The sequence below is a fragment of the Heterodontus francisci genome, chromosome 18 (assembly GCF_036365525.1).
Source record: "Heterodontus francisci isolate sHetFra1 chromosome 18, sHetFra1.hap1, whole genome shotgun sequence".
Taxonomy (NCBI): Eukaryota; Metazoa; Chordata; class Chondrichthyes; order Heterodontiformes; family Heterodontidae; genus Heterodontus; species Heterodontus francisci.
In genome coordinates, this window is record NC_090388.1 from 49,064,185 (window position 1) to 49,088,645 (window position 24,461).

Sequence of the window (24,461 nt, forward strand, 5' to 3'; positions counted from 1 at the left end):
AAAATCTGTGGAAGTTAGCCTTGTTCTCTTTGGAAAATAGACTTTGATGTGACCTTAAAGTTTACAACATTATCAAGGAATTAACAATGTTGATCCAGGTAGATTATTCACTACAGAGTTCAAATGTCATGCAATATAAGTTAAACATTAAAGAGTTAAGCAAGACATGAAATCAAGCAGAATGTTTTCACTCAGACTATGAACAAGTTACCAGGAAATGCCGCTAAGGCAGACAGTATAAATGGGTTCATGAGATGGTGATGTGAAGTGTGTTTCTGGGCATAGAAGGGATTGGGGGAACAAGGCGAGAAGGGGAGTAGGTGAGAGTAAATGATCAATAAGGGTTGGAATTGTTGGCCTCATCGACCTTTCTCTTTGTTTTGTTCTTGTGGTGGATTTGCACTGGCGGGTGGGGGATCTGTCCTGCCAGGTCAGTAACAATCCTCTGGTGTCACAGATTACATTTTCCATCATTATCATCACAGCAATGTTGGATGCCAGAAAAACCTGTATCCAATAGACATGTAGCTCCAGGACTGGCTGAGGCCTTTAGAAAATGAAAAAGGTCCACGCCAGAGAGTACAATTGATTGAGCTGATCGATTTGCAGTCATGTACTGGCCTTCTCACAGGAAGTTGCAGAAGTTTGTCAATTCCATTTGAGGTTATTGCCAGTTTCCAGAATCCTGCAGTAGCAGGAAATCCCCCTGTACCATCCTCCCCCCAACATCCAAAACCATAGCTCATCACAGCAGAATCCACCAAAAAATATCACCATTAGTTTGACCCTGGGACATTCTCTGGAGCCAGCAGTGCACATCAGGCAGGTGGAAATCCCATCCTCCCGCACCTACATTGATCTAGTTTTAGATTTTTCTTTTGTGGTAGCTATCTCCACCTCCTGGCTATCTCCTCCCACCCACCCCAGTCAGTTGCAGATTTGGACATGCATCCACCATTTGCAGAGGTAATGTATCTTCTGTGTTTCCATGCTTCAGTCATCAAAGTGAATACAGTGCAGTACACAAGGATCACATGCTAGTAAATGACTTTTTCTGTTCATGTACAGGTAGAGTTTATGATGGGAAAGTCTACACAGGAGTGTGTAACTTCATTGTGCCATGGGAAAGACTGACCCTTTCCCAACGCAAGGGTCTTAATCATCGCTACCAGTACGGCTGCAACTGCAAGGTATATACATTCTCATGAACACAGCACTTACACTTGGTGCTCCTTAACTACTCCCATCCAGTACAGTCTGTTTATGGCTGTAACTCTGCGAATTGTGTGAGGAAAGAAACATAGGGTGATAGTTGGAAAGAATTAATTCATAAAATGGAGCTAGTTGAAAATCAGCAAAGATCATTGAGGCAACACCATGTGTTACTGACTGTATCTTTGCTGATGTTAATCCAGTGTCCACAACATTTTTGGCTCAGTAATTCTTCTGACTAATCCAACCTATTTCACACAGGAATGTTAAACGTAAGAGTTTTAAATAAAGGGCCTAGAGACAGTGTGTTCTGAGTAAAATTTATTTAACATTTCTCCATCTCTTATTCATATCCCTACAGATCAAACCCTGTTATTACCTGCCATGTTTTGTGACGGCAAAGAATGAGTGCCTGTGGACCGATATGTTGTCAGACCATGGATACATGGGGCACCAGGCTAAGCACTATGTCTGCATCCGGCAGAAGGAAGGTTACTGCAGTTGGTACAGAGGGGCAGCGCCCCCAGACAAAATCAGGATTAATGCCACAGACCCCTGAAAGGGGCATTCCTCTGTAAAAATGCTGGCCAGGAAGGACAGCAATCTTGTGTGACACAGCCATGACTTAATGACTGTCTGCTCCCAGCATTAGCACATCAAATGCAGACTTCTAGGCCATTTTCTTGTTTTCTCAGAATTCTCAAATTGCCCAGTGCTTGGGCCATTTGACTTCATGCCAATCAATGTTACCCTCAGACTTGCTCCTTGCAGTAACATATATTACTGAGCTTTATACATATATTTTAATATTGCAGTGTCTTGCGCCATATGTAACTGCTACTGCCCTTTATAAATGTGGCACATTGGTAGGTGCCTTACCCCCAAAAGATTTCAGATGAAGATATTTTGGATAATTTCTATTATTTAAAAAGAAAAGGTGTTGAAATTCCTTACATTCATATGTCTGTTGCAAAAGAAATTGCTTATTTGGCATCAGAATGCATTAAAAAAAATATATAACAATTTATTCTGCAGTGCTGTGTAACACAACCCTGTAGTCTGTCTGGTGAGTGCCTGAAAGGCATTTTAATCCTCAGGCTTGAACTGATTTTCAATTTTGGAAAAACTGCATAAATGTGCTGCTTCCCCTGCCTTTACATTTGGTGTGGAGAACTAGTCTCAACATCACCAAACCCCTTGCAGAGTAACCACATGGGACTGGTTTGCTGCATTTACATAGGATAAAGGAGCTGGTTTCAGCTAACAGACGAAACCCACCTCCACATTTCCACGGTTCTGCACTGTCAGCACAATAAGGGAACATCAACATTGCCATTGGCTTTTTTACACTATGATGAGCAGCCAATAGGAGGAGATCTGGTCTCCCATCAGTGGCTGTGCTCAAATAGTGGACAAGTACCTTTTTTAAGGGTGGTAAAAGTTGAGCTGCCATAAAATGAAAGCAACTGATTTTCAGCTTTCATGAAAAGCGGATGTAATTGCAGAATTATGATGCCCAAAACACTGGCAAAGATCTCCAAATCCCATGTAGTAAAAATGGTGTTTGACTTAATGGGGAAATTCTCTTCTGACATTCCACTTGATATTGGGTGAAATTTCAGTGGAGAATGTTCAAAAATTCACCACTGTTTCTCCAACCAACTGGGGATTTCCCACATCCACACTAGAGCATGTCTAGCTGACCCGAACCCGACCGGGCCAGGCCCAAGGACATGTGTCAGGTCGGGCTCGGGTCGGACGTGGTTCTGTCGGGCTGGGGTTGGGTTTCAATTGCAGACCCGAGCAGGCCTTTAATCCACATCCCCAATATCAGGACCATTGCTCACTCACTGCATGTAAATGACAGCAGGGGAGTATGGTATGAGATCCCAAAGGACTTATTGCCTTTCCACCCACCTCCCAGGGCCATCATGTTGAAGGCTGCACTAAATACCCAAATAGAGGGCAATTGTGATTCTACATAAAGTCTGCTTCCAATGAAAATTTGCATTTATGTAGCACCTTTAATGTAGAAAGACTTTCCCAAGGCACTTCACGGAGGCATAAGTAAACAAAATAAGGATATTAGAGTTTTAATGTGTAAAATTACATCTTTAAAACATACGGAAGCTGTTACATGATTAGAGTACAAATGCTCACAAAGAATGTTCTGTGCCTGAGACAATAGGGACTATGGTTCACACATCTGCAGAACACTTGTAATGAACTACTTGTACCGCCATTTAGAAAGCAGAGCAGCACCCTCTGATGTGAGCTAATTAGGATGTCAAATAACTGTTCTGTGTCAAACAATAAAAATAATTCTCATCTGGCTTTCCAGACCCCACGCTTTACCAGAGATTATGAGATTCCAAATTTCTCCCCATATTTTCACAGATGTGGTGTCGACACTGATCAATGAATATTCTGGAAACAAAATCACACAACTTTTTTTGGCAAGAACAAAACAACTATCTATATATAATTCTTTTAAAAGAAAATTGTCTAGTAACATAAGCTATATTTTATTCAGTACAGTTCTGTATGAGTGGGCATTTCATCCTCATGGATAGCGTATATTATTGATTGAGAAGTATTGCGTCATGTCTGGATTATGGGCTCTTCGAAGCTGGATAAGTAACAGACAGAATACTGGTGGGGAATAAAGAATTAAAAGCTCTTTTTAAAAATTATTTCTTTTGATTTATCTTCGTAAAATCTTTTTCCTTATAGTTTGCCTGGTTAGTGGTTTATGTAAATATGCTTGCAATGTGTCTACCTACAGTAAGCACAGAGCAGGAGAGGGTTGTTTGTGTTTGTGTGTGTGTGTTTATGTGCTTGTGTGTGCATCTATCTGTCCAATAAGAACATGGATTTGGTGGGGGAGGTAGAGTAGTGATTTAAAAGAGCGAAAAAAAAACTAAGTTGAAATAAAGCTTTCTTGAAGGAATGTCGCTAAATTTACAGCATTGTTTGCAGATTTCTCTGCATTATTTATGAATTTTATATTCCATGAATGTAAATTGTCTTTTCAAAAATTAACTTTTCATATGTCACTTTTACAATGTCCTACTCTCAACAGTAAAAGTACTTTATTTCTATCACAGTAACTCAGTCTCCGTCTCTCTTTTCCTCTCCTTTTGTTGAAAATTTGTTCAATCTATGTATTGCCCATTAAAACTGAATAATTGTATTGCTTTTCCCTTTGCTCCCCAAAAGAGACCAAGATCAGTTGCACATGTGCTGTTGGAGGGTGGGTGATGAAAATGGAATCTTGTGAGCAGTTTACCAGATGCAATTGGTCAAAGACCATGGGCTGAATTTTATGAGCACGCCGCAAATCGCAGCGGCACGCTCTCATCTCGGCAGTCTTCGGGCGCGGAAACGCCGTCGCTGAGCCCCCACGATATTTTGCGCGGGGGCTTATTTAAATGGAGGGGGCAGAGCTGACGCCCCCCACTCCCCACTGACGTACAGCGGGCAGCCGCTCCATTCCTGGCAACAGCGTCCGGCGCCATTTTTAAAGGGCGACAAGCCCTTCAGTGGCATTTGAATTTTTAATGGGATGTTATTGTGAATGTGATTTAAACATTTAATAAAATCTGGAGTCCCTTCAACACCACCCCCCACCCCCACGCCCACCCCCAATGTTTGTTTTAGGGCCACTGACCCTACATTAACTTTTATTGCCAATGCAAACTTCCCCACCCGCACCCCCCAGCAGCTTGTTATTTGCCCTTCAACCCCTTCCCACCATCCCCACAGCCAATAAAAAGTGTTTTCATTGCTTCCCCACTCCCACCCTGATAATTTCACTCCTCCCCCTTCCCCCTCCCCACTAGTGTCATGCCTCGGAACTCCAAACGGAGTTCCAAAGGTGTGGGAGTTCCAGCCGGCAGCCGGAATATCGGTGTGGGATGGCCGCTGGGGCAAGGTGAGTTGATTTGCATCTTTTACCTTAATTTTAATATTGAAATGAAGGCCCCGCCGCTCCCGGTAAAATGCAACGGGGCCTTCTCAGTGACTGAGGTCGTGGCGGGACTCTCCTGGAAGAATTTTCCAGGCTCCCCCACCATAACCCCAGACGCCGGAGGGCTCATAAAATTCAGGCCTATGTTGCAGATTCATCTGGGAAAGTAAGAAAATAACAGCATTCCCTCCATATAATATTTAATCTTGACTTCAGTAACTGTTGCTGGGGAGGAAAGAAGGCCAACAAAATCTGGGATATTGGTGTGACTTTCTGATACATATCAGCCCTTTTCCTCAATATTGTCAGACTCACAGGCAGCTGAAAGTTGTTGTGCACAATATTAGTTTACTTACCCTAAGATGGTCATCTTCATTGTTTGGAAAAAGTTATCCTTCACATACAAATTTTATTGCTATCATTCTATGGATGCAGAGACAGAAATCACCTTTATCCCTGTTTAAAAAAAAACACTCCTCACCACACCCAACACTAGTCTAGAGGGCATCATACTGAGTCATAGTCATTTACAGCACAGAAGGAGGCCATTTGGCCCATCGTGTCCATGCCAGCTCTCCAAGGAGCTATCCAGTCAGTCCCACTCCCCCTCTTGATCCCTGTAGCGCCACAAGTTTATTTCCTTCAAATGGCAATCCAATTTATTTTTAAAGTCATTGACTGTGTCCGCTTCCACCACCCTTGTGGATAACAAGTTCCAGATCATTACCACCTGCTGCATAAAAAAATGTCTTCCTCATATTCCCCCTGCATCTCTTGCCCAAAACCTTCAATTTGTGTCCCCTAGTCCTTGTACCATTAGTTAATGGGAACAGTTTTTCCTTGTCTAACTTATCTAAGCCTGTTATAATCTTTTATACTTCTATTAAATCTCCCCTTAACCTCCTTTGTTCTAACATAACAACTCCAGCTTTTTCAACCCAACCTTGTAACTAAACCCCCCCTGCCCACTCATCCCTGAAAACATTCTGGTAAATCTCCTCTGCATCCTCTCAAGGACCCTCACATCCTCCCGAAAGTGTGATGACTAGAACTGGACACAATACTCTAGTTGTTCCCTGCTTTTATACTCAGTGCCTCTATTTATGAAGCCCAAGATCCCATATGCCTTACTAACCACTCTCTCCATATGTCCTCAAAGATCTATGCACGTGCACTTTTAATTCTCTGATTGGGGAGACAGCAGCGTAGTAGAGTAAAAGAATGTGCAATGTAACACACACATATACCAAACCTAAAAGGATTCCAACAATACTGGCTCAGAGAGCAAATATGAAAAATAAGGAACAAGAACTGGGAGCACTATACCTATACCTGCAGTATTTAAGCTATTCTTCCTCAATTATTAAATCTGCACAGGAAAAAAATTGATTAGACTAAAGTAGTGCAGAAACTGGAAATAAGGTTCCTGAAGAACAGCAAGTTCAGGCCCAGATTGAAGCACTTCAGCACTGAAGTGTGTATGAGCTGTTAGTAAGGAGTTTTGCCTTGGTCTAAGAGCATGGAAGTTACTCTAGGTCACAGTCTTTAAGATAGCATTTAAGGAAACCCTCTAGATTCTGGCTTATGAAATAGCAACAGCATATATAGATGGTATAGAGCCAGCATAAGTAGAATGAGCTCTGGCTTCCTAAGTGGGTGCCTCCTTATCAGTAAAAGCATAGTGAGTACAGGCCTTCCACTACCCAATCTTGTAACCTCTGCTTGACTATGGGTTTACTAAAGGACTGTTTCTACATGAAACAAATAATAGCCTGAACTGGCAAATGGTCTGGGATCAGCCACTGCACAGAGCAAAACTAAATGATGCTACCTGCTTATAGATGGAATGTGAGGTGCCATTCTCAATGCAAAATACTCTCCTATATTGTAGGGAACTCAGTAAATACAGCGCAGAAAAACTACAAGTTCAAACTCTGACCTTAGCCAGGCCAGCAGTCGAGGTGCACTCGGATTAGGGGATGGAAAAATCAACTTCTGATCACTTTTCTCACTAGTAAAGTGCATAAGAGCAGGAAAGTGTCAGGCTGGGATAGCCCCTGTGGATCTATTAATATTTGAGGATGATTCAATGCATGTCGGAGAGAAGCAAAAACAGGGAGAAAAGTTTCAATGAACCGAGCCTCATCATTTAGTTTATTCCAAAGATCTCCACCTCACCTTTAAAATTTTTGCTTCCTTCAATAGTGTTAGGTCAGCTTCAACATCTCTGAGAAAGCAAACTTTTAAATAGCCATGTCCGTATCCTATCCACGGACATGTCTGTCAGACACTAAGCTCATTATCAGTTACACGATGGCTGAGTTTCTGGGTTGCATCTTCAAAAGTATATACGCTGATGTTTAAAAATTCTCACACAATTCAGTAAAAAAAGGGACACAGCGATTAGCACAACAGCCAATAAAATGGGAATAAAAAGAACATTTTCAGAATGGACTGACTTAGGTATTGAACCCATCTGTAACCTACCCAAGATAGCAACCAGGACTTGTCAAAAGCGATGTGCAATTTTATTTGTATTTTAAATATAATTAAATTCTGAAGTAAAAAAAAGACCTTGGGTATGCTTTGAAATAACTGAGCAAAATCAAGATTTAGGCTAGCTGAAAGCATATGGGTTGGAGAGCAGCCTCATAGAAAGTTACTTCCTGTTCAGGATATTCTGAAGGAAAATTAAAGAGATGATCCCCCACTCCTTCTGTCCATCACTCATGAAGTACAAACATAGGAGAGTCACTGCAGCATTTCCACATCTGGAAAGCCAGCTTGCGTAATACTCACCATCTCTCTGTGGTTGGGGAAGAATGTCTGGTCGATGAGTGGGAACTTCGCTGGAGTCAAGGTGTGGGAGATCTTTATCAGCTGGGAAAACTGTAAGAGAAAAACATCTGTAAACAAACTCATTCTCATTTCCATCGCCTGTTCACTGTAGTTGTCCTACATCCAGAGCAAACTCTGTCTCTTGAACAACAATTTCATCCAGTTGTCATCCTTTTCTTTAAATGCAGGCACAGTAATGTGAAGTGTTGGAACACCAACATGCAGCAAGAAATGATGACGGGTTGCAGTCTCGCCATTGATGGAGAGATGCCAAGTGCAGGCCAAGGAGGGAGCGAACACTGCCTCTTGTTTGGTCTCACATACCTTTTTGCTGGGATGCGGGGGCGGGGATTTTGGGGCCAAGAGGTGAGACTTACATTGGCAAGAGTCCTGAAAGTATGTCGACTGCCTGCCAAGGAGTCGAAGAAAAAAACAAATTCAGGTGGGCCAGTGTTAGTTAAGAAAACAACCTGCAGCCTCTAGAACCTCACTGAGCTTGTACAGACAGTGGCTGAATTGATAATTAACACATCGCCATGCCAATTAAAAATGGCATACAAATGACAGCACAAGTCATGTTGACGCAGATTTGCAATCTGCAGCAATCAGAACTTGGCTTGGTTCCTATATAGAGGAATACTGTCATGGATATTTTGTGACATTAGAGGAAAAGGACAAGACAAAATGTTAGACACAAGTTCTCAGCACTGAAGTGTGAATTTAATGGTACTGACCCCTCACCCAGCTTCTTGCAGGTGTGCAGGAGGGCAGAGAACACTAGGTTCTGTGATGCAGATCTAGAAGGGCTGCTGGAGGAAGTAAACTAGGGGTTAGAGGCCCTGTTTCCCATGGACCAGTGTAGGGCTCCAAGAGGGGCATCTCAGGGGCAATAGATCGCCAAGGCATTTGGCAGTAATATAACATTTGCAGCCTCATGGCAATACAGTGCAGATAAATGTTTAATGATCTTACAAGGTCAGGAATTGCCCACATCATCCAAGAATACACAGACTAAACATGGCTGTCATTTAAAATAACCTCTCTTCACATGCTGTTAAAGTGCTTGATTTGCTTACCATCAATATCTAAGAGGTAGTAGAGCGCCTCATATCCTCCTATCCTTTACCTGAAAATGTTCCTTCACTTACAATTGTTTATGCAATCAATTTGCCAAATTCATCACATGGAATCTAACTGCTTGTTGCTATAATTCCCATTATGGGCTAAATGGCACAGAGGTAGCACGTAGGAGAAGCACAAGAACTAAAATTCTGAACACATTCTTCACACACTGGCATAGAGGGAAAGCATGATGGTAAACGGTACTCAGGTTTTCATAAATTTATCATTGTGATGAAGTTGCTGTGCGTGCAAAGCTTGGAAGTTGCTGTCACCAGGTGGCACAAATCATGTGCCAAAGCAAAATATGTTCACCCCTGTCTGCAGATCTTTAGGTAAGCGTGGGTGGGTACAGAGCACCTTTTTTGTAGCCTAACCTGTCTCGCATCCCTTTGTTGATCTTCTTTGTCTTCAAACCACCAAAGATGGGGGTTCCCAGTGGAAACCGCACTGGTTACAGTAATGGTGCTGGGGCAAAAAATAAATAATTTACAGCACTTGGTACAAAGACTCAGGAGAATCTAAATTCTACCAGGAAAAAACACACAACAAAAGCAGTTAACAAATGGCTAAAATGCATGTACCTTAATTTTATGGTGCTCTTTCCATGACCTTCCCTGTACTTACCACTGTCTAGCAATTATGGACATGCATTTAAAACAAGCATAATTTGCATATGATGCCTGCAGACCAGAATGATGGGCATGTCGTGCAGAATGGTGCTGCTCCCAAATGAATGTTTAGTGGTTTTGAGGCAGGTGCTTCTGCCGGTTGTCGGAAATGACATTGGTGGAGATCCGACATAACCAATCTCCAAACCATATCGCATTGCCATCCACCCAATTAGTGTCACAAAAGCAGGCAGAGGCCAGTGGGAAAGCTACTCAACCATATTTCAAAATTCAGCAATACGTCCTAGAGTTACCAGTTCCTTTAACACTCAGAACAGACTCCTAAAGATATCGTCTCCTTTGATACTCACAGCACCAACCCCTAGAGTTTCCTTATCCTACAACACCAATAGTATCAAACTCTAATTATCATTCCTTTAACCTTCACAACAATGAGCTCCAGAAACCTTGAGTTGCTTTTCCCTAGAGTTACTTTCCTCCTCAATGATTCTTTCTCAACTCCTTTGCCTCCTCCCTATACAGGACCTTTAATTTATTTAATAACATGTATACAGAAAATACATTAGAGACTAGTGCATAATGAAAGACTGGCTGCTCTCCAGTGGGGCCCCACAGTGGGAAACAAATGAGTCTTGAATCTTATTAAAAAAATTCTATAAATAATTTGATATCAGTGTGTTCCAGGACAAAACAAATTGATAGCAAAAATTAAAAATAAATCAGCCTCCTTTCCTTTCATTATTTCATGACAAGACCCGGTCAACATAACAACCAGCATTTTCCATTACAGTGTTCCTGGCACATATTGGGGGGTGGGGGGGGGGGGGGGGCGCAAGTTGATAAATTGGGCACCAGCAGCCCACAATTTTCTGTTCATTAATTTTAATGCCGGGACTTTCTCCCAACTGTTTTTATACCACAACAAGTGCTCATCTTTCCTAATGCGCAAACAACATTTTCAGGAGAATTCTGGCAGGTGACCACTTCTTTTTGCTTACTAGGAGGCACTCTAACTATAATTAAATGAAAATCAGTGACTTACAGCAGGATTGTCAGCATTGATAGGGCATCAAACTCTGATTAACGTGCAACAGTAACCAACGTGACAGATGGAGTTTGTCGTTTTTAACCATTCATGTTTGTGATGCAAGGTGTCATCTTGGGATTGTGGCTGGCTCATAACTGAAAATCTAACACCTGGTTCTAGCCCATAGTTAACAGTGCTGCAGACACACCATACACATAGGCTAGGATGTGGATACACACAGAATCAAAGGCATACTAATTAAGTAACAGGTATACACTTGATCAATTGAAGGCCCTTATATGCAAGGCATGGCCAACATACTAGAGTGCTATATTGAAAAGAAAAAAATTAACTGGAAAAGAAATTAAATGCTTCAGTTTGTTATTAACTGCTTAAATGTCCCAGTTTTGAAATGAGCAGGATTAAGCAGCTGGCTCAACTGGTGACAGATCCTCTTTCAGCAACTCTCTTGCTAAAAGCTTTGGACACACAGCAGTTACTTTGAAGTGCTTCATTTCAGTCACAACATAAGAACTGTCTCAGCTGCCAGCAGAGAAGTTAAGGGCCTGATTTATACTATTTATAATGTCAGAAAACTTATCTTCTTTTATTAAAAGTAAATCCCATACACTGTCCCTTTCATCTCTGAATCTCCAATTTAAATTCAGCCAAGATGGGATGATAGTCTCCACCAGCTGTTGGCTGTAAAAGCCCCATGTGAAATGAGCCAGAACATCTCAACCCAGTTCCTAGTTCGTATGACTCCATGCAGCAAAAAACTATCAACAATTCTCCAAATTCGTAGTTTAACTCAAAGAAGCTACAGCAATAGATGGTGTGGAAAATGGAAGTATCAAACTGCAGTGAATCATTCCCTTTTACTTGGTGTCTCTTGTACTTATATAAGAGCTAGCATGTATGTCATGTGATAACAGATGGTGGTCAATTATTAGATTGAATAATAGGATAGAATCTTATAGGACAAAAGGAGGCCATTCAACCAATTGTACCTGTATCGAATCTTTGAAAGAGCTGTCCAATTACTTCTACACCTCCATTCTTTCCCTATAACCCTGCATTTTTTTTTCCTTTTCCAGTATATATCCAATTCTGTTTTGAAAGTTATAGTTGAATTTGCTTCCACCATCCTTTCAGTCAGTGTAATCCAGATCATAACAACTCACTATGAAAAACTGTGTTTATAAGATCATTGTTAATAAAAAGTGCCTGGCTCTGAGTTTGAAAGAAAGGAAGATGAAAAGATGGAAATTATTCTTTTGAATTTTTCCTCAGTACTCATTCCACCCCTGATTGGTTAGTAACTCTCTCAATTTGCTTTTAATCTCCCTCTTTCTCTTTTCATTTTGTCCAATCAGAGATCGGACAAGTGACCTGTTCCTAGGCTTCTCAAATTTACTTGTTGTAACGATCCTACTAAAGGAGACAGAGAAACGACACAGATACCAGTCATCTCACAATTGATGTTGGGGTTGTACTCAGCCTAGCTCAACATTACCCTTTACCCCAGTGGCACACTGAAGCCAGGAAGTGCCAGATGTTCTCGATTTTAAAAGGGAAGGATATAAGTTGGAGGAAATTAGGAATGTGCAACATGAGGAGTCTAACAGGAAATCTAACATTGGAGTCCTGCAGCAGGATCACTGAATGGCACTTTATAGCCTATGCAACTCCTGGGGCAAGGATAAACATTTTCTTTTCAAATTGGACACATTTAGTTGGGATTTAAACCATATTTCCCCAGAAAAGCTTTAGGGATTAGAGGGTTAAAGTCATTCAGCAGCAATGTACAAAATAAAACAAAAATTGTTTTCTATAAATTGTGGCAAAGTTTGCATCTTCCCAGGTATTCTTAATTAAACTCAATGAAAGGCAATTAAAAAGTCATGTTCTCAAGATCCTGGAAGCTACTTGTGCAGAACAAGCCCACTATTGTCTTTGAAGGTATTATGAGGATCTGTGGACATTTCATCACTACATGCTTACTGGGCACAGAGAGATCATCTCCTTTATCCATGTGTCCCCGCATAAATGTCATTAAGAGGTTTATATACAGGTACTAGTGAACCACAGTCAGGCCATCACAGGCATTTGTTCAACATTTTATTCAAAAGAAAGGGCTCGGATTTATAAAGCTGCTTGTACAACCTCAAAGGGTTCCAAAGCATTTCACAGCCAATGAAGCATTTTTGAAGTGTAGTCACTGTTGTAATGTAGGCAAAAGCAGCAAACAAATTTCACACAACAAGATCCCACAAACAGCAATGAGATAAATGACCAGATAATCTGTTAAAGGCAAAACAGCCACTTCTTAATTCTGCTATCAAGTGAAGTATTGCTTTGTACATCTCTCCTAATATGCCACACTGCGCTGAAGTCACTGTGGTAGCTTACCACAATATCATTATACTCATGTAAATAATTTAGAAATATCCAAATAAAAAAAACCAAGACATTAAAACGTGTAAATTACTGCAGTTTTGAGCCAAACAGCAATTTAATATATTGTAAAGATTTCCCCCCTAAGATTTTAACTTTGCTTACGCCTGGAGTGAATTTAATTTTTATTTTAGCTGAGCATAGTCTCTGAGCTCCAATTTAAAATTACTTTCTTCAACATTTTAAAATCCTTACAATTTCAGAGCAAAAGCTGGATTCAGCATTAAAAGCTAGGCTGGCTGTTGTGGTGTGTGTCTCCTCTCTAATTTGTGTTTAAGGACTTATATCCTTGGGTGGGGTGATCCTCCAGGTTGAGTTCCAGAGGATTGAATGGTGCAAGGGTTAGCATACCAATGTTTCACCTCTGGGACTCAGAAATTTGAATGCAGGCCAGACTGATCGAATAATAGTCTCCCTCAGGCCACAGTGTTCCCCACAGCTAAGTGTAATTTACACTGGTTTAACATATATATTTACTGTTGTTAAGTAACCTTTATTTTAAATTTATGGAAGCTACCCACCCGCACCCTCACCCCCCCAGCCTTGTTCACTCTGTTCCCATCCTCCAGAACCATATTCAGATCTTGGGCCTTTGACAGCAAGCCTGCTGCTGATGCTTTTCCACTCCCCTCGATCTCGATATTGTTCCCATTCCCATCCATCTATGCCAGTTTCCCAGCACTAATTTGATTCTTTTTAAGTGCTTGCTATGCTAGGCTATTTGTAGTACAATAACAAAAGAAACAAATTGTTTACTTCTCAGCTTGGTGCTAGGAAACTGGCTTTAGAGACAGACTGGCAGACAGGAGGGAAAAAGGGAAAGGAGGTGTAGGGAGATCAATAGGGGCTGAGAGGGCTGATAGAGGGAATGGGGAGAAGGGCTAAGGGGAAAGGATGTATTCAGGGTTTGAGGAGCAGATATGAAGGAGAAGGAGAAGGCAACATGATGGAATAAGAATAGGGAGAACTGGAAAAATGGAGAGGGGTAGGGTGAGGAAGAAAGGATGGAAGGCAAGAAGTGAGAGGAGCAGTAGAGGATGTGGGAGATGAAGGGGTGGTGGGAAAGGAAAGGGTACAGAAACTTCTAGACCTTTATCAAATGAACAAATCAACAGCAAACAATAATAGAAAGAAACTGTAGCTGATCAAATCATTCAAAATACTTCTGAAAATCCTCAACAGCTTAAAAACATATGACTGGAAATAAGGTTTGTGTTTCAGATTCAAGTTTGCCTTCTCACACTTTCTCTGGTTCAGTGGCGTCAGTCGTTCCCATAAGTTGTCTGAGCGTGTTTCATTTATAAATGTTTACTCATATTGCCCTGTATTGACTTGCACAATGATGTAATCCAAGAGTGCACAATGATCTCTACAACAGCCTGTGAACTGAACTGGGTAAGTGCATCTTTCACACATGTACTTCTTTAATCTTTTGGAAGTGTTGACCGAGCAAATGCTTGGTGAGATGGGGCTTGAAATGAAACAAACAACTGCTTTATTTCACAGTAAGATGAACATCAAGGACAATGGCTATGATCAGGCTCACTACTACAACTTAGCTTCCCATAATAAAACAAAATAAAAAATACACCAGACTTCCCCACATCAGTAGGTCTCAATGTAAAGCACGATCATTCCTGACTATTCTCTCCTGTACTCCAGCTTGTTCATAACCTCTTTCTTCCTGACAGTCTTGCAGCATTCATTTTCAAAACCTTGGGTTTAACTATGTATCACTATCTGTCACCGTTCACATACAAGATAAAATATGTTCAACATTTTAGTTGAAGTATTTTTTCTGAAAAGATAGGGTATCCGATTAAAAATATTTTGCAGTATGTTATATGACAACGGAAGATTTAAACAATTATAAATTTTAAAATGATATGTTTATATTATGTAATACATTTTGAATAGTTACAGGAACAGTCTTTTTACTTACTTACACTGGGAAATCAAAAACAATTGTTCATATAAACAGATTTATTTCTGTAATATTTGGCTATTGACCCGCAATGTATAAGAAAACATTACTTATTATCAAGGACCTAATTCTAGGAAGGTCTCATACAAACTTCTTTCTAAATTCTCTCATTGGAGATGTATGCCCTTCTCCATCACAACAGCCCGTCTGTGGCATTGCACAAATTCACTGGGAACAATGCTGGGGAAAGCTTCTAGTTACTGTTAATAACTACAAATTGTTAACGGTGAACATATCCCCAATAAACCAAAATTAAAGAAGGCAACCCCAGTTCAACTCACATTTCTGGTTCTGTCTAAATTCTAGATGATCAAAAAGGGACTTAAAATACCCTGAACATAAGCTTTTTGTAACTAGACATCAGTATCATGCTTTCAAGATTCAATGTTTTTTTTTATAACAAGGGACAACTATTGGCAATGAAAAGATTCAGTAGTGTTCCGAGACATCATTGTCTCAATACAAATATTGACAACTAAACCTAGCATGAGAAGGGTGAATCAGCTGTGGTCCAAGTGAGTCAGGCTGTGGGGCTGTGGCAAGTTTTACTTTCTCAGAAAATTTTTACCAATTGTTTAGCAGCAATTCTTGTGACAGAGATGGGCATTATACAGAAGAGGTAAAAAGGATTCAATTCGCTCTTATCTTGTGCTCTAGATCTTGCATGTCTGTATCAGCTCCTGTACAGTGCGTTATACACTGGGTAAAACAAAATAACTCACTGCTGTCCAACAAACATAAAAAAAGATCTTTTTGACATTACTGCACGAGTTAATCCATGCGATGTAACTATTTCAACAGATACTGATGTTAATGCAAGCTGCCTGGTGGGAACAGGATGGGAGAGTGGATAAAACCAACAAAAATCAACGTAGTGTTCCTGCTGGAATCTCATTGACCACTACTTTTACTCTGCAGCTCACAAAGGCACCCAGAAAGAGGGGAATGTCTCATGAATACATTCAAATTGGGGTCTGATGATATCATCTGAATCTTGATTTTAACTGGTTGGGTCCGAAATCCCACCTAGTGGCAAACCCACTGAGTAAAACTTAGCCAAATTGGTTTCACAAACTAACCAACATGATAGAAGCTGAATTTAAAGAGACACTCAACTGTAGCCACTCAGGTTAGGATCTGTGTGCCATTGTGAGTCGTACATTTACAAGGCAGTTCTGAGCTTTCAGTTCGCTTCTTTCTGATTTCCACACCAACCACTCCCATCCCCCCACCATACATACTCTGGTTAAGCACTCACTGCTTATCATGAGGGCTTCACTCCCTTAGATGGACAAAGCATAGAACATTTTTACCACAGGCTGCTTCTAGGTTGCTAAAGAAGACATCGGCCACATCTCCCAGTCTGCACTGCAGAGGTGCATCAAACAGGTTACTAATACTCTCCTTGCCACAGCAAAACAGTACTTTACCTTTGTGGTGATGCCAACAGACAGAATGAGAGCGCTGTGGGATTTTCTGCAATGGCCAGTTTCCTTCATGTCAAGTGCATAATAGACTGCACTCCAGTGATCTGTCTCTTGGTATATCCCTATCACCAGTACCTGTTGTTGCTCACCAGTGTTGGGTGCATCACCACGTGTAAACCCCCTCTAACCAGACAGGGTGTCAATCTCTCCTTAGGAGTGTTGGAGTGCATGATCGTGCCTCCTTAAAGGGATTCTCCTTTCCTGAGGTGTCTTCTTCTGAGAGCTGTGGCTGCTAAGAAGGGCCGAAAGGAAAAAAGAAAAGGGACAAGAGTTAGGATGGCACCAAGAGGTTGGACAGTAGCACATGGCAGGCATCATAATGCAGTATAGTTGATGTAATCAAGCTGTGTGATTGTGTGTTTTTCAAAGGTTCACGAAAGTTGCAAATAATAGTCAGGGTCCCTGTTCAGATAAGCCTCAGGCCTTGAAATTTCCTATTCTGATAGCTCTGGGACAGGCCACTGATTTCCAGAGCTTGCTGCTCCAGCTTGAAGATGTTCGTTTTGTTCACTGGTCCTCCTCCTGGTCTTACTCCTCTTCCTTGTGGTATGTTCTGTCTTGCTCTACAGAGAGGAAGAGGGAGTGTTAGTGAGTGTCTCGTACAATGGGGCTTCTGCTTGGTGTGCAAGTGCTGAGAGAGAAGAAGCAAAGGGAATCAGGATGGTAAGGTGACTGGAGTATGAAGTGACTAAGGAGCCCTGACAGAAGTTGGTGAATGTGCAAAGTCTAGTAAGTGAGAGAAGAATGATGCCAGTGCCTTTTGTGAAGGCAGCAAGGAAGGGATGAGAGTGTGTTTGTGATGAGAATGAGAAATGTTATAGTGCGGCCTTGTGCTGGGTGGTGCAGGATATGATGGAGGGGAGGGAATTGTTCAGTGAGGAGGTGGGGTAAGAGGATTGTTGCCATGTGTTGTTGAGAGAGCTGGAGAAATGAAGAGCTGTACTCACCCTTGCTACTCTTGAGAGATCATTGCATCACTTCCTCTGCTGCATCCAGGCCTCTCAAGCTGACAATCTCAGCAATCTCTCTCAGTGCTTGGTGCATCTGGTGTTGTGGGATCTTCCTCCCAATGGCTGAAAGAAAACTTGCTTCCTTGCCCTGATCTCTTCCAGCAGGACCTACATAGATGCTTCAAAGACTCTGGGGTCCTATCTGTGACTCATCCTGAAGCTGTTCCTTCCTGCAGCAATATCAGGCAAAAGGCAATGCCACTTCACTTTAAGAGGTGCACTGCCGCTGTAAATAGACCTCTGGCAGGCCCACCGGGAATTGCACTGACAATGTGGGCTGTGTTTCTAGTGTAACCACTAATTAGGTTAGAAACCGACCCATGAAATTCTATAGTGAGTCTCAGAAGTTAAAATATCCTGGGCCTGTTCTCTGGGGCAGCAGGTGAATTTCGAGCTCACCCCATTAATTACCCACCCAGAATTAAAATCGGGGCCAAAGTTTTAACCAACTTGTGGAGGATGAACCTGCAGTCCAGAGTCACTGAAGGGGACATACCGAAGAGTGATTTAGAATGCTGTTGTTAAATGTTTCCCAGTATAGGTACACATATCACCTCATTGTCTGCACAGCAGAGATAAGCAGCTAAACTCACCATCCAAGGCTTGTTACAGAAGTTGTAGACAGATTGAAGAGAATTGAGTGAAGACACTCTCCCATACTGCAAGCCAATGATAAGGTTACGGTAGTCCTCGCCATGGGCCATGTTATATACATGCTGGCGAATGACAACAAAGTCTGGTTTGAATGACCTGTAACGAGATCAGAAAGAAGCTTGATCAGTGAAGTTCCCATATACAAGTCTGCCTCAAAAATAAAGCACATTTTTCTTTTGACAGGAAGGAAGTTATACAAAAGTGACAGAATAATGCTCAGAATTCTTTGTAGGAACAAGTCATGTCACCACCAAAGCGTTAGGAGTGCAGATAACTGAAGGGGCTAACAGGAGAACAGCAATATTGAGGATCAGGTGGCATCATGAACCATACAGGCAAAATCTGGTTATTTTAATCCCAATAGTGGATTATAGTCAACAATTTCCTCTTGATCATGTGCTGTTATATATATTATATAGAATTAAAGAAGGATTGCTAAGCTTCTGCCCAAGAGATTGCTAATGCAATTGGATACAGTCGCATGGCATGAATTTTTAAAAAAAGTTGGGAAGGATGAGGCAGAGATGTGGTAATAAAGGGACATTTTTGGATTGGTAAGTACTGACAAGCAACTCTCAGAGATTGGTGCTGGAGATATTTGGATTTGGATATGGAAGGGAGTATATCCAAAATAAAGATGCCGAATTAATTGAAAATGGTTAAAAGTCACGCAGTTATTTGGCAAGTAAGGGCATTCCTCTGAAGTAAAGCTATTAAAAGGAAATGGAGAAAAGGCAGGCAATTGCAATTAAAAAGTTACAGCTGTGATGCCTAACAAATACAGAAAAGCGAGCTCGATCAGCTGAATGGCCTACTCCTGTTCCTGAGTTTTTCAGACTGCTCCATTGTCCTCAAAGATCTGTTATATAATACTATTTGAACTATTGGTACTTCATTGACTGTAAAGCGCTTTGAGGTGTCTGATAGTCATTAAAAGCGCTAATAAATGCAAGTCTTTCTTTTTACTTCTGGGCTTCCCTTGTTACTGTTTCATGCCACAGAATTGCTGGTTACAATGCTGTCAGCACTCATGACTATCAAAGTGTGTCCCAATGAAGCAACCAAGTGAGAGAGGCTCAAGCCAGCACTGAAGTGGACTTGGAGATGAGTTCTTTAGTCTGACCACAAGAATCTTGCTGAGGGGCTACAAAGACAACTCCCTTTAAAAATTACAAATGTTACCCGAGCTGTGGTTACAGGCTGTCTAGGAGCTATTATTTTGTACAGACTTCGATGCAACATCATGTTAGTCCACTCCAGTGAAGTCATGAAGAGACACAGTGGGCTAAAAACAATGGAGTGGAACCATGCAATGGTGAATTCCTTTCTTTCAAGTAAAACTATTACCTCAAAATCCCTGGGCTTGAGTGGATGAAACCAGGAAATATGTCTGGTGGGACACAGAATTTGGAACAGAAATCAGTTCTGCAACGTCTCAGTCCTTTTTTTTAAGCACTCGGAAATTCTAATGGGAGGAGTAGGCACTTATTGTCCCCACCACCTTCCATCCAGCCATCATCGAATGAGGCAGGACTGGTCCACCAGACGTCCCAGTTACCTTAAAGTACACCTGCAAAAAGCTGGAGTTGGCGCCTCATGCTGGTTTGCTAATGTCAGTCAATCAGAGCACAATTGGTCGCTGTTAGAAAAACAGATCCACCAAAACTCCCAACATTTAAAAAAAAACTCTTCAACAAAAATGACCAATGCGGTGGCAAGACTTAACTGTGACACTCTTGGCATCCCTATGAGGCAGATGCCGAAGAAGTGCCACAAATGGTGTGGCCCCTTTTTTGTCAATGGCCACATCCCTAGAATTTGGGATAGGGTCAATCAGAAGCCAGACTGGCAGCTGGAAAGCCAGCCCCAGTGGTTCCAGTGGTAGGTTGGGTCTCCATGAATTTCAGGGCCATTATTTCTATTTTTCTAACTTCTCCTATTTCCAGTCATGTTCTCTGAGTTCATCTTGTCCATGAAATCCACCCCTATTCTCTTCGAATCATAGAATAGTTACAGCTCATCATGTCCATGCCAGCTCTCTGCAAGAGCAACTCACCTGGTCCCACTCCCCCGCCTTTCCCCATAGCCCTGCAAATCTTTTCTCTTTGGATAATTATCCAATTTTCTTTTGAAAGTCATGATTGAATCTGCCTTCACCACACTCTCAGGCTGTGCATTCCAGATCCCAACCTCTTGTTGAATAAAAACATTTTTCCTCATGTCACTGTTGCTTCTTTTGCCAATCACCTTAAATCGGTGTCTTCTGGTTCTCAATACTTCTGCCAATGGGAACAGTTTCTCCCTATATACTTTGTCCAGACCCCTAATGATTTTGAACACTTCTATCAAAATCCTCTTAATCTTTACTTCTCTAATGAGAACAGACCCAACTTCTCCAATCTATCCACATAAACAAAGTCTCTCATCTCCAGAACCATTCTCATAAATATTTTCTGAATCCTCTCCAACGCCTTCACATTCTTCCTAAACTGTGGTCTCCAGAATTGAACACAAAACTCCAGTTGAGGCTGAAACAGTGTTTTATAAAGGTTCACCATAACTTCCTTGCTTCTATACTATTTGCCTCTATTTATAAAGTCCAGGATCCCGCAAGCCTTTTTAACTGCTTTCTCAACCTGCCCTCTCACCTTCAACAATTTGTGCACATATACCCCCAGACCCCTCTGTTCCTGCACCCTCTTTAGAATTGTATCCTCTATTTTATATTGTCTCTCCTGATTCTTCCTACAAAAATGTATCACTTCACACTTCTGTGCATTAAATTTCATCTGACACCTGCCAACCCATTCCACCAGCCTATGTCCTCTTGAAATCTATCACTATCCTCCTCACAGTTTACAATACTTCCAAGTTTTGTGTTATCTGCAAATTTTGAAATTGTGCCCTGTACACCAAGTCTAGGTCATTATCATAGATCAACAAAAGCAGTGGGACTAGGAGCAATCCCTGGGGAACCCCAGTATATACCGTTCTCCAGTCCCCAAAACAATTGTTCACTAATACACTCTGTTTCTGTCACTCAGCCAACTTCGTACACTTTTATTCCATGGGCTTTAACTTTGCTGACAAGCCTGTTATGTGGCACTTTATCAAACATTTTTTGGAGGTCCAAGTACACCACATCAACCTGTGGTGGCAAAAGGAGCTATATAAATGCAAATTCTTTAGTAAGGAGATTTATATAAGAGGAATGCCTTCTACATGAGGACCTGAAGCCACAGTCATCTGCCTGCACTGTTACTCTGTGGTGAAAAAGATGGTCCCCCACTCAGCTTTTATGGCACAGAATTATTTCAGGGAGCCATGGGGTATCTCTGTAATACCACATTGGCTGCAGTACAGGGGTGCATTTCTCTGGTGATTGGCACACTTCACAAGAAAGTTGGGTATTCATCACCTTTGGCATCACAGCAAGGCAGCCGTGAGATAAGGTCATCCAGTTTTTTGGGGTTACTGGCTTTCCTAAGATTCAAGATGCAATGAAGGTACCTACGTAGCTTTGTGAGATTGATCTAAAACCCTCCCAACTTCCTAAACAGGAAAGGCTTCCTGCCCCTGAAAGTGCAGCTTGCATTTGATAACAGACAAAAGGAACTGAGCACTCCCATGGTGTGCACGAGAGCAATATCAGGGCCTATATTGTTGAGTTTTAGCTCTCAGTTGGTCTCCACCCATGCCCACAGACTCTGTTTACTGAATAATTGCAGCTCTTCAGGAGCACAGACCTTGGTGCTTTGGAGGAAGAACAGCTGTCATGCATCATATTTTGTAGCAATTACATGACACATAAATGCCATTATGGATTTTTTTTCCATTTGATGATTTTGACCGTTTCAATTCCAAAGTTTCAACACTATTTACCAAACAAAAAGGTTTGCCAAACACTGTGAAAATGATGCCCACTAATCCTTTAGCTGAATCATCTGTACTACAGATTATACAGCCACCCCCTATTATTTCTCTAATCTACAAACTACAGCCAATTTACTCGGTTAATAAGATGAAAGTGTTTACATTTTAGTACAGCTTCCATTACAATAATGCAGTTTTTCTGGGGAATGTGGGGGAATTGCGCCATTCTATTGGCACGCCTATGATACAGGGACCATTGAACGATGCTAAAGAAAGAGGAAATTGTTGAGTAGGTGCATTATACCATTGATTATGCCACTGTATACTTTTCCTGTCACTTTTGCACCATTCTGCCTCACTGCAGGTATTTATCATAGCTCCGTCCCCATTTAAATCAATGGTAATGGTGAATTTCATACATTTAGACCAGTTTCCATGCTACAGAATCACAATCACAGAATTGTTGAAGCACATCGTGTCTGCACTGGCTCTCCAAATGAGCAATTCACCTAGTGCCATTTCCTCGCCTTCTCCCCGAAATCCTGCACATTCTTCCTTTTCAGATAAAAGTTTAATTCCCTTTTGAATGTCTCGATTAAACCTGCACACTCTTAGGCAGCGCATTCCAGACCTTAACCACTCGCTGCATGAAAAGTTTTTCCTTTTGTCATTTTTGCCAATTACTTTAAATTTGATCCTTTCACAAGTGGGAACTGTTTTTCCCCACTTACTCTGTCCAGACACCTTATGATTTTGAATACCTCTATCAAATCACCTCTCTGTCTTCTCTTCTCCAAGGTAAACAGTCCTAACTTCTCCAATCCATCTTCATAACTGAAGTTTCTCATCCGTGGAATCATTCTCATGAATATCTTCTGCACTTTCTCCAGTGCTTTCACATCTTTCCGAAAGTGTGGTGCCCAGAACTTGACACAATATTCCAGCTGAGGCCGAACTAGTGTCTTACATAAGTTCAACATATCCTCCTTACTCTTGTACGCCATGTCTCAATTCATAAAACCTAGGATACTGTATGCTTTATTAACCACTCTCTCAACCTGTCCTGCCACCTTCAATGACTTATGTACATATTGTTATGACCAGGTGAGAAAGGGGTCTAGGGGTTCCCTCTCAGCTTTTGCCTGGTTTAACCGGAACAGGGTTTCATTTTAAAAACACCATGTTTTTAGTTCCCCCTCAGTGAATCCTTGTTCACTGCTCTCCAATTGTAAGGCAAAGAAATCAACCAGATAGGGTTTCTTGGATTTGAACAAGAAAGGTGGAAGTTTATTAACCTTAAACTCTACTTCGGTTAACGACTATGAATACACGATGTGACCATGCTAGCATGCATATGCGATAAACACATACGCAGATAGAGACAGAAAAGTAGAAATAATAAAAGGGAAAAGTTTGAGGCAGTAGCTGGGATTTATTTACAGTTCTTTGAGTCTGATGTAGAGTCTTTGATTGCCGGTAAGTCTTGCCATTTCGTTGGGGCCCAGTGCACGCTTTTAGACTTGTTTCGATGTAGGAGTCTTTTCTCTCGAGGTTTAAGTGACTTCAGTGGATCTGGAGATTTGTGTGAGAGAGAGAGAGAGAGAGAGAGCTAGCCAGGAGAGAGGCTCTCTTCTTCCAAGTTCAGCTGCAATCTGACCCAAACTGTCCCGTGAGCAGTTCAAAACCAAAAACCTGGGTCAGCAGGTTAGTCACGTAACTAGCTGTTTTAACAAACTCCTGCATTTGTGGATTCTCCATCTTAGCAGATACCCTGGAATGCTGGCTTTCTTACAGATTCAATATCTGGTGATCAAAATCCATTTGGGTTAATTGAATCAGGGAGCTATTCTGTTGTCTCCAGGCACTGTCTCTTAGTATGCAAATATTTTCCAGCCACTGCTGATCTCTTTAAACAAGTCATCTCTTCCTTCCAGCAACAGTTTAAAATTAACGTTCATATGACAAAATTAACATACTTCATTCTTGGCAGGTGGGGTCTTCATGACAATATATACCCAGATCCTTCTACTCCTCCACCCCCTTTAGAATTGTACTCTTTATTTTATATTGTCTCTTCATGTTCTTCCTACCAAAATGAATCACTTCTAATTTCTCCACATTGAACTTCATCTGCCATTTGTCCGCCCTTTCTACCAACTTGTCTATGGCCTTTTGAATTTCTACTGTCAGAAAAACCT

General features: G+C 41.4%; 2 protein-coding genes across 2 annotated transcripts in view; one reads left to right on the forward strand and one right to left on the reverse strand.

The window, feature by feature from the left end:
* The window catches only part of LOC137379611 (metalloproteinase inhibitor 3), a 36,436-nt gene extending 32,114 nt beyond the window's left edge, over window positions 1–4,322 (forward strand). The window contains exons 4-5 of the mRNA XM_068050680.1: window positions 1,069–1,190; window positions 1,574–4,322. Of these exons, the coding sequence (XP_067906781.1) occupies window positions 1,069–1,190; window positions 1,574–1,771 (320 nt within the window). The 3' untranslated portion in view covers window positions 1,772–4,322. The remainder of the gene's footprint in view (window positions 1–1,068; window positions 1,191–1,573) is intronic.
* The window catches only part of LOC137379610 (synapsin-3-like), a 280,557-nt gene that overhangs the window by 125,419 nt on the left and 130,677 nt on the right, over window positions 1–24,461 (reverse strand). Inside the window, exons 4-5 of the mRNA XM_068050679.1 lie at window positions 18,330–18,486; window positions 7,982–8,071 (exon numbers count right to left, since the gene is read on the reverse strand). Coding sequence (XP_067906780.1) covers window positions 7,982–8,071; window positions 18,330–18,486 — 247 coding nt within the window. The remainder of the gene's footprint in view (window positions 1–7,981; window positions 8,072–18,329; window positions 18,487–24,461) is intronic.